Here is a 10,093-nt window from a genome sequence, read left to right as displayed (position 1 = left end):
TCGTATATCCAAAATGATTTGAGATCATCGATTGCGTTTTCTTTTGTTGCATCGCAACTGCTGACAATATCATCGGCGAGGTGATCGATGATTTGTTGGTAAGAGATTTTTTTTGTTGTTTTTGAGAGTTCGGAGATTGCTATTTTGGATATTAAAAGAGTGTCAATGCTATTTGTGAATAAATCAGAACTAGATACACACCTTTTTCAACCAAGCTGTGTTCTGTCATATTGGGTTCGACCCTGTCGTTGTCGATGAAGTTGCAATGGAAATACCAACAAAATAAACGTTAACAATAGTTTTTAGATGTATTTATGAGAGGTTCATGCTAGTTATATTGAAACTCCTCGGTATACCTACTTTTTGCTTTGATAATAAAACTTCAAAAACCATAGGAAGTAACAAGACATAATATTTTGCGCGAAGGGAAGAAGGAAAGAAAAGGGGAAAAAAATTTATTACTATCAGTGGCTAAATGAGTGAAAATTTTTCTTAGCTATTCCATTCTTGGGAGGTCGATCCACAGTTTTCCTTTTGCCCTTTTCGAAGAAACGCCATTTTATTGTTGGATTTAACCCAAAAGTTCACAAAAATGTGTAAGTAAATAATAGTACCATGACACCATTATAATTAATTTAATAGATTGATGTTACGATTGATATGATATTCATAAAAGTAGCATCCTTTAATCTTAACTCCATATGAAATAGTTATTAAGCTTCTTTTTACAATCTTTCTATTTAATACTAAACCCTTTAATCTGGCATACTCTAAATCACATTCCTCTATTTTCTTAATTTCTTCATTAATAGGATTTAACATTAAACTATAAAGATCATTAAGATCATCTTTCATATCAGATTCAACTAAATTAACTTTACTAGCTAGATCAAAATCAGAAATCATTGCAGCTAAATGTTGTACACCATTACATATTGCATCTAAATAAATTGGTAAACTAGAAATAAAGTTTAATGGATCCTTATTATAACCTTGTAACTCAAAACAAAAAGCTAAAAATAACATAGGTTCATTAGCTTTTCTCCATAATCCTGAATTTAAATTTAAGATTTTTGAAAAATGTTGATCAACCCATTCTAATCTTTTGGTAATAGATAATTTATTTAATTCAAAAGCATTTGCTCTATAAACCTTTAATGAATTTAATCCATTTTCAGATAATACATTACCTTTTTTGAATAACAATAATGATCTTGCTAATTCACCACCTTGGAAATTTAATTCACCCCCTTGGCAATAAACTCTTCCTCTCTAGTCTAAAAAGAAAGTAAAATAAAATTGTTCAACATCTCTATAAAGTTTAGCAATAGTTAAAATTGAATTATTATATAAGAATTTACTATTATAAGATGTAATTTCAAATTCTTTTTCTTTATTATTCTTTTTAATAATCTCACTCATTTCATCTGTCTCCTTATGTAATGTTCTAATAATTAAATCATCATTAAGTGGCAGATTCATTAAAAGATCTAATACTTTAAGATTAATATTGAAACCAATAGATGACATATAATTAACCATTTTAATTGTCATTTTATTTATAAATTTAATATTTGACTCAGTAAACCTTTTACTTCTAATTAAAGGATTAAAATTCTTAATATTATTAGTAATATATCCACTATATATCTTAAATTCTTTGTTATCATTTATTCCCAATAAATAGGTGGATATACTATAGGTAATTCATGACCATCAATCATACCTAAATATTTAATATAGTTTTTCAATTGGTAACTAGGAATAATTTCTCTATGAGTTTTTTTACTTTTAACATCATATCGTTCTAAGATATTAAAAAGATCACTTTTCATATCCAAATAACTAATAATAGTACCACCAATATTAATAAAATTCTCTTCATTCATTGTAAAATTTTCAAATATAAATTAAAAGTTACAATATCCTTAGATTTATCATCAACTTCTTTAATATATTTTTGATATAAACATTCTTTATATAAAGTTTTTCCTAATCTATGAAGTAAAGTAGTAACTGATTGTTCTTTATTATCTTCATATTTCATAATAAAGGGGATTAACAAACTTAAAATCAAGAACAGCATCAAGGATTTATCTATTTCTTTAAACATAAAAAGATATTTTTTGTTTCTAATATATTTTTCATTTTCAAAATACATTTTTAAATCGTCTTCTAAGAACTTATAGTTATTTAAAAGTATTCTAAACCTAGGATTTGTATTAAGAAATCCTTAGACTTACTCATTTTTTCTAGTTTTTTCAACTATAAAGAATGTAATATTTCTTTTAAATTTAATTGTTTTTCTTTAAGAGATAAAATATCGTTTGATAAAATTTCTTTAATAGTAATATAACCACTAGAATCTTTATTTATAAGAGAAAAATCTTTTAAATCATTAAAAGTTGAATTTAAAATATTATTTTCTGAAGGGTTTTTATTTATACATACCACTGAAGGTAATAAAGCTAAAAGTAAATTATCTGGAGTATTAATCTAGATATTACTAGTAATTAAACCATCAGGTGTTTTAATCCTAATGTAACTTGAAATAAGCTCTGTAAAAGAGTTTAAATCGCAGGTATTCGAAGGGAAAATAGGGCAATCGCTAAAAATATAGAATAAGTTTGTAAACATCATATTTTTAAAGTAAGTAATTAGATAGCATCTAATTTTTAGTAATGATTTATTTAGTTTCAAGATTAATTATCTCTACTTACAGTACCGCCACAAGAAGACATAAATCAAGGTACCAGGGGAGAATTTTAAAAAATAATAATAAATATTGATATCATGGGAGATTATTTATTATTATTATAAAATAATAATAACAATCTTTTATATGAATCATCAACCCAGAATAATTCGTTTAAATAATAGCAAATAACTAAAATTCCAATATGACATAATAACATAATTATTATTAATACAAAATTATTCCAATCTCTTAATGAAATAATAAGGCAAACTAATTTATGTAATAAAGGTCTATTCTTAATAAATTCTCGTTCTTCAATTTTAATTAGTTTACTTAACATACCTATAATTAAAAAGAAACAACCAAGAATTCCAATAAATGTAAATAGACAAACACATAAAATTAAAATAGGACTGGGATTTCCATCACTACCTCTAAAATATTCATTTAATAAATTAAATACATCTTGTGGATTTTCAATGAATTTTGAAATTAATTCTACAAAATTATTACTATTTTCATTTGGAGAATTAATTTTGAAGTTTCCATCTAGTAGAGGACTACCAGATCTTTTAATAGAGTGATAATACATTCTTTCACACATTTCTCTCATTTTTTTTTTCTTCATAGTTACGATTCATCATTTCACCTAATCCATAAGTAGCAAAACTACCAATAGTACCAACAACACCTAAAAACAATCCATTTCTAGGATTTGTTTTTGCAATTTCAACTGCAGCAGTTATTGTTGTTCCAGAAATAATTCCTGCAGCAACTCCAGGAGAAGTAATTGGTTTATCATTATTAGAATTACTATTTGATGGATGATTATTTGACCCTACACCTCCATCTCCAAAATTAACATTAAAAGTATTTTTTGATGAAGGATTTGTATTAGATGAATGAGGGGCAGAACTTATATAAATTAATAAACCTAGTAATACTAAACCTAAAGAGCCCGTAAAAATGTTAAAAAGATTATCATTTAAGAAGTGAATAAATTCTATAAAATAAAGATGAATAGAATCAACTAGAATATTAGGATTAAAAAATACAGATGCAAATCTAAAATGATTTTTATCTGTAGAATAGTAATACTTATGTTTAATAAACTTAATAATGGATAGAATATTATTCTGTAATAAAGAATAATAAGTTTGTAATAATCTATTACATCCATAAATAAGTATTTTAAACTAATAAGTAGAAATAACCCAAACTAAGTTTAAAGTTAATCGCAGGATACGAAGGGGGAATAGGGCGATTGCTAAAATTTTAAAAGACATTTTTGTAAACATTTTTTTTAATAAATTAATAAAATTAGATAGCATCAATTAAATAACACTATTTTTTTAAAAAATAAAGACATTTAGTTTCTCATTAAATAATGATACTTATAGAATCCACCTCGAAAAGGTATGTCTGAATAAGATCCTATCTAGAAGGAAATAAGTATGTTTGTTTTCTTTCCTTCTAGAGGAGGATATGTAAATAACAGTTTCGTGTTAAACCCATTACCCTTCTAAAGGAGGATATGTAAATAACTGTTTCGTGTTAAACCCATTACCCCCCTCAACCTTGCGAATCAGCTCGGGTGCTTCTTGGACAATCTCCCAAAGTTGGTCTTACATGACAACGGGCATTTTCACCATACCATCTTTCCATTCCTTCGTCTGATCTGCTTCGCTTACAACTTCCATGCACCCCACTTCCTTTCCACCACTGATATAAATGGCATCCATTTTTCTTCCCATCGCCTTTCGTTGAACTTCTTCAACTGTAGAAAGTTTGTGCTTGCTATTGGATGCTGTTGCGTTTGCTTTGCTGGACTTTTCTTTGCTGTATGATACATAAAAACACAATCATTGAAATAATGTGTTAGTTCATATGTTATTAAAGTGATGGTGTGCATAATTGCTATCGCATACCTGTAAGCGGTGATCGGCGAGCCAATGAAGACAGTATTGATGAAGCCCCACATCTGGTACTGTTTGTCGGACTCAAGATATCCTTCCTTGACATCAGCATGCTTCATGCAAAGGAGCGAAACGGGCATCAAAGTCATCGTCAACCATACGAGAAGAGGATCATCGATAGGATCGTGGTCAATCTTCTATGCATATTTATAAACGTCCTTGGGCGTTTTCTACAAATAGCGATATAATACCAAAAGGGTTAAAAACATACCACAATCATCATAATCCGTGTTTGTTTTAACTTACTACTGTTTGAAGAAGTTCGGTCAACTTATCAGCGATGCATTCGGTCACAGGCAACAACAGCGGGTTGCCATGATCTTCTTCTAATTCGCCCAATTCGTCTGTGGTGAAAACGCTTTCACAATGATCGTCTTCAAGATCAAGGATTAATGATTGACTTGGGCTGGTATAAAAATGAGTAATTTAATTTGAGCATCTATGGTTAAGCATAACATATCAAGGAAAAGTTTTTTTTTTACTTACTAGTAGTAGTTGCATTTTCGTGCGAATTCCATTATTTTTTCTTCAACTGCTTTGGGCTTCTCCTTCTTTTTTGCAGCTTCTTTTTCTGTTGCTTTGAGTGTCCGGAACTTTTCCGGATCCAGTTTTGCGAACATCTTGTCAATTTGTTGTTTTTCTTCTTTAGTCAACAATTTGCTCGAAGCTGTTGATGTTGATTTTGCCTTGGCTTTGGGACTTATTGATGGTGTTGCAGGTTTTGTTGCTGTGACAGCAGTGGCTGGGCCATTTCCTTGCGTTACTTCCATTTTGTCTTCTAGTTTCTTTTTGATATTTTTAAAGGATGGCTCAGCTCGAATCTGATAAATATATGATTGAATGTCAATGGTATCAGTAACACGTATGTATATAATTATATAGCATTTCATTTTAATTGTGATAACGCATACAAGAGTAATTTCAGCATCGCACATGGCTCTTTCCAGCTCGTATATCCAAAATGATTTGAGATCATCGATTGCGTTTTCTTTTGTTGCATCGCAACTGCTGACAATATCATCGGTGAGGTGATCGATGATTTGTTGGTAAGAGATTTTTTTTGTTGTTTTTGAGAGTTCGGAGATTGCTATTTCGGATATTAAAAGAGTGTCAATGCTATTTGTGAATAAATCAGAACTAGATACACACCTTTTTCAACCAAGCTGTGTTCTGTCATATTGGGTTCGACCCTGTCGTTGTCGATGAAGTTGGAATGGAAATACCAACAAATTAAACGTTAACAATAGTTTTTAGATGTATTTATGAGAGGTTCATGCTAGTTATATTGAAACTCCTCGGTATACCTACTTTTTGCTTTGATAATAAAACTTCAAAAACCACAGGAAGTAACAAGACACAATATTTTGCGCGAAGGGAAGAAGGAAAGAAAAGGGGAAAAAAATTTATTGCTATCAGTGGCTAAATGAGTGAAAATTTTTCTTAGCTATTCCATTCTTGGGAGGTCGATCCACAGTTTTCCTTTTGCCCTTTTCGAAGAAACGCCATTTTATTGTTGGATTTAACCAAAAGTTCACAAAAATGTGTAAGTAAATAATAGTACCATGACACCATTATAATTAATTTAATAGATTGATGTTACGATTGATATGATATTCATGAAAGTAGCATCTTGGTTGCTATAATTCATTACAAAAAAAAGACTCTTGATAGAGTCTAACAAGGCCATTCGGTATTATTTTATTCCCAGGCGACGACGTAGAATATATGTTTCCATGCGTCGAATAGCCCTAAATCACTGGCGCAAATCTGTTCCCCAGACAACACAAAATCTTTCTTGAGTAACGCAAGATTATTTCTGGCGTAAATAAGTTGAATATACAGAAAATCAAAAAAGATATATATTACATTGATTTTTTTCTTACAGATTGATTAATCTACTGCATCTAGAATGATAATGTCACGCATGCGGTTCTCAGTGGCAGAAACTACCGCTTACTGCCCGCTGGTGACACCCAACTTTGTTATGGTAAACGCAAAAAGTCAGGTACGCTTTTTCTTAATCCAAATCAAAGCTTCCCAACCAGTCTTGTTCGTCGAGATCCGACTCAACTTGCTCTTCAGTGTCTTCGAACCAAAGATTCGAGCCATAAGATATACACATTTCTTCGTCTATTTCAATGTCGCGCGTTGTCGTGTAACGAATGACCTTGTTTTTGAAATCTCTATAGTAGCCCACATTGGGGTTGGTGTTGTGATTAAACATGGAGCCAAGACCAAGTGCAAGGGCAAATTGGCCACCTTCCCATATATACGTGTAGTGATCAAGGACAGTATGTTGACCGTGTTCCTTGTACTCGTCCGGCGAAAACAACAAAACAGGTGAGATTTCGATAAGCGTATTGCGTTTGATCCGTTCCTTTGGAAACACACCTCGTCCACGGACAGGATGAGTTCTCAATTCAAGCTGGAGTCGATGTGGGGACAAGACAACTGTGTCGTTGCCGTTGTTGGCAGCGTCGTCGCCTTGCTTCTTTTCCATCAGGTATAGGGTATGGAACGAAAGACGCAAAAAAAATTATGTATGCTGATATTGAAAAAAGTTTGGATTAAATGAATTATAGAAAATGTACAAAAGAATTAATTTTATGCTCCCAAAAGTTTAAGTGCCAATGCTTCCTGATCTGCCAGAGTAACAGGCTCATCGGTTTCAATGACACGTTTCTTTCCAGATCGCGATTCGTCCTCTTCGTCTTCTTGAGCTTCACGCCATTTTCGCTTGAACGCCTCACGTTCTTCGTCCTCTTCTTCATCAGATGAATACTCCGACATGGATGCATCGCTGTAAGAATCCTCTGCACCAGATCCCAATGTGTAAACTACTTCGTCCACGTCTTCACCTCGTTCCTTTCTGGCTTCCATCAGCTGAAAAGAAATCGAAAATGTGTTAGTGCTGATTACTACTAGGCTTTATAAATACTGGGACTAGGCATTAGCCCTACCTCTTGTTGCTTTCGTAGCTTCCGCTTTTCTCGCTTTTCTTTGCGCTTCTGCTTTGCGGTTGCCTTATCTTCCCAATCAGCAGTCTCCATGGCCTTGGTCTCTTCACTGATGTACGCTTCCTTTTGTGCCTTCGCATCACCATCCTTCAAAAACTCTTCTTCATTCACCATTTCATACAATTGATGTGGCTAATAAATGAATTAGATAAATTTAGTAAAAACGAAAAACCAGAAAATGTATTGTACTTACGTTGCCTTCATCATCAAACACAATTCGTTCACCCTTGGTCTGTTTCTTTGCAACGTGCTTCTTGGTCATCTTTGCTTGTCGCTTGGATATATTTTCTGACACCAACTCATTGATATCTTCTTCGGGCTCGCTTTCCAGATCATGATCCTTTCGTTGAATCGTCAAAAAGTCATCGCCATCATCATCTTTGGTAACAGTGTCATTTGCAAAATCGACAAGCTTGTTGTAATGCTCTGACAAAATATCCTGATTCTTTCGCTGAAACATGCGATCGTATTTCGTTCTGACTCGATCCTAAAGTTATGATCGAATTAAAGTAAGATATCTTACTGCTGGCAGAAATCCACTTTGTCTCTTACCTTTTCCTTTTCTTCATCCTCTTCCTCATCCTCTTCTTCTTTTTCTTCTTCAAGTAGTTGGGAGGCGGCGGTTTCTTTAGCTTTGGCTTTGTTTATAAACTTGATCTTAGGTGTACCCGCAAGACCAAGCGATGCCGCATACTCTTCTGTTGGCAATTCGGTTGCTTTGAAAATGTTCTTGTTACGTTGTAAAAACACTGAGCGCATGTACGAGACAAAAGCCTAACGATGAAAGTGTTAGTAGACATGTTCAATGTACTCCTGGCAGAAATCAAATAAAGTTTCCTTTACCCTTTGTCCAAGATACTTCATTTCTGAATCCTGGAAACAGTAGCTTTGTAATTGTTTTTGGACAGACTGCTGCTTACTGTCGCGAACCTTGATTTCCTCAATTGGCACCTTCTTCTTTTTGAGTTCCTCCATCATTCCCTCGACTTCAGTAGGTAATAACAGCAAAAGACTATGGCCACTGGCATCAAAACGTGCGGTACGTCCAACACGGTGAATATATGTGTCTGCATCTTCAGGGCAGTCTAGCTGCAACACCCAGTCTACGGCTGGGAAATCCAAACCACGAGCGGCGATATCCGTGCTGAACAGAACGGCGTGCTGCGTAGTGGTAAACTTGCGGAAAATCTCAACGCGCTTGGTCTGTTTTTGCTTGCCGTGCAGATGTAAGAGCGAAATACCGGGCTGGAGTTTACAAAATGCTTCATAGACAAACCGAGTCTGCTTGCAGCTGGACATGAATACGATCGTCTTGGATTGAAGATGAGATCGGATAAACGAGAATAAAACGTCGAGCTTTTTGTGCAGTTCGCAAACGACATAGTGTTGTGTCAAGTTGTGAGGTGTACTGTGCTCTGACTTTTCGTGGACAGCAACGTATTCGGGATCTTGTAAACTAAGTCGTGCAAGATCTTTGACGGATCGAGTCTGTGTAGCCGAAAAGAGCATCGTTTGTCTGCTCCTTGGCAGGTTTTCGATAATGGCGTTAACCGTCTTTTGAAAACCCATGTCGAGGATACGATCTGCTTCATCCAGCACCAGCGCTTGCAGATTGTCGCAATCAAAGCCAACAGATTGATCCATATGCTGTAACAAACGTCCCGGCGTAGCCACCAAAATATTCATTCGTGACACACGTTCCTGTTCCACCTTGAAATCCTTGCCACCAATAATCAAGCCTGCTGAGAATGAGTGCTCACGGCCAATCTTCTTGAGCACCTCAAAGATTTGGACAGCCAACTCACGGGTGGGCGAGATGATCAAGGCACCCAAGCCGTCTGCTGCGTTCCATCGAGCACGATACAGGATTTCCAACACCTATCAGCATGACATATTCTACAGGTGAGCACTTTGTACAATTTATACATCCTACTTAAACTAATTGCTTTAGCAGCGCTTACAGGTACAAGGAATGACAGTGTTTTGCCACTACCGGTCTTTGCTGCACCCAGAACGTCTCGTTTAGCCAAAGCAAGTGGGATCGCTTTACGTTGAATGTCGGTTAATTGCCGAAAGTTGCTTCGTTTCAATCCTTTGCGAGTTTTGGTCGAGATCGGTAGATCATCAAAGAATTTGGTGTCAACATAGTTGTCCTGTCAAAAATTGAAGATCTCGGGTTAGTTTTATTATAGATCTAACGAAGAAGGTATAATCGATAAACATACAGGTTGAGCCACTTTCGATTCAAGTGATTCTAGCTCTTCTTGCTCTTGCAGCTTTCGCTTCTGCTTTAATGAGAGCTTTGGTGCCGGTTGCTCTTCAGACATTGTTCGTCGTCGGGAAATGTACAAAAGTTTTTTTTTTTTTTCTGCGCAAAAACTTAAAGAATGGCCAACAACCGG

The 10,093-nt window shown here is 34.2% G+C and overlaps 5 protein-coding genes across 5 annotated transcripts; all 5 read right to left on the bottom strand.

The window, feature by feature from the left end:
- Nucleotides 1-870: 870 nt before the first annotated feature.
- Nucleotides 871-1,272, bottom strand: BDB00DRAFT_722667 (uncharacterized protein; the record flags this gene model as incomplete). The annotated part of the gene is made up of 1 exon (XM_053118203.1): nt 871-1,272. A coding segment is annotated over one exon (402 nt), but the record flags the coding sequence as incomplete, so codon positions are not given.
- BDB00DRAFT_970603 (uncharacterized protein) lies at nt 895-1,780 on the bottom strand. Its single transcript, XM_053129842.1, has one exon. It carries the CDS (start codon nt 1,552-1,554, stop codon nt 1,273-1,275), a length of 282 nt encoding a protein of 93 aa, XP_052983595.1. The 5' UTR covers nt 1,555-1,780; the 3' UTR covers nt 895-1,272.
- Nucleotides 1,781-4,323: 2,543 nt separating this feature from the next.
- Nucleotides 4,324-5,444, bottom strand: BDB00DRAFT_785040 (uncharacterized protein; the record flags this gene model as incomplete). The annotated part of the gene is made up of 4 exons (XM_053120513.1): nt 4,324-4,537; nt 4,627-4,811; nt 4,921-5,080; nt 5,161-5,444. The coding sequence occupies 4 exons, from the start codon at nt 5,442-5,444 to the stop codon at nt 4,324-4,326; spliced, it is 843 nt and encodes a 280-aa protein (XP_052983594.1).
- A 1,247-nt stretch (nt 5,445-6,691) lies between these two features.
- On the bottom strand, nt 6,692-7,174 carry BDB00DRAFT_757073 (uncharacterized protein; the record flags this gene model as incomplete). The annotated part of the gene is made up of 1 exon (XM_053118957.1): nt 6,692-7,174. One exon carries the CDS (start codon nt 7,172-7,174, stop codon nt 6,692-6,694), a length of 483 nt encoding a protein of 160 aa, XP_052983593.1.
- Nucleotides 7,175-7,216: 42 nt separating this feature from the next.
- Nucleotides 7,217-10,081, bottom strand: BDB00DRAFT_806006 (P-loop containing nucleoside triphosphate hydrolase protein). The gene is made up of 7 exons (XM_053122233.1): nt 9,917-10,081; nt 9,653-9,844; nt 8,535-9,569; nt 8,244-8,465; nt 7,885-8,178; nt 7,635-7,823; nt 7,217-7,557 (listed from the first exon to the last, which is right to left on the bottom strand). Exons 1-7 carry the CDS (start codon nt 10,016-10,018, stop codon nt 7,279-7,281), a joined length of 2,313 nt encoding a protein of 770 aa, XP_052983592.1. The 5' UTR covers nt 10,019-10,081; the 3' UTR covers nt 7,217-7,278.
- Nucleotides 10,082-10,093: the final 12 nt, after the last annotated feature.

This window comes from Zychaea mexicana (genome assembly GCF_025766255.1).
Source record: "Zychaea mexicana strain RSA 1403 chromosome Unknown BDB00scaffold_10, whole genome shotgun sequence".
Lineage (NCBI taxonomy): Eukaryota > Fungi > Mucoromycota > Mucoromycetes > Mucorales > Lichtheimiaceae > Zychaea > Zychaea mexicana.
This window is presented reverse-complemented; position numbering and strand designations above follow the sequence as displayed.

Bases quoted from the DNA above. Each gene is read 5' to 3' on its own strand.
- BDB00DRAFT_970603 (XM_053129842.1), bottom strand. From the start codon at position 1,554: ATGACAATTAAAATGGTTAATTATATGTCATCTATTGGTTTCAATATT.
- BDB00DRAFT_806006 (XM_053122233.1), bottom strand. From the start codon at position 10,018: ATGTCTGAAGAGCAACCGGCACCAAAGCTCTCATTAAAGCAGAAGCGA. The intron at 9,845-9,916 runs GTATGTTTATCG...AATTTTTGACAG, and splicing joins AATCGAAAGTGGCTCAACCT to GACAACTATGTTGACACCAA. The intron at 8,179-8,243 runs GTAAGAGACAAA...TCATAACTTTAG, and splicing joins AGGATGAAGAAAAGGAAAAG to GATCGAGTCAGAACGAAATA.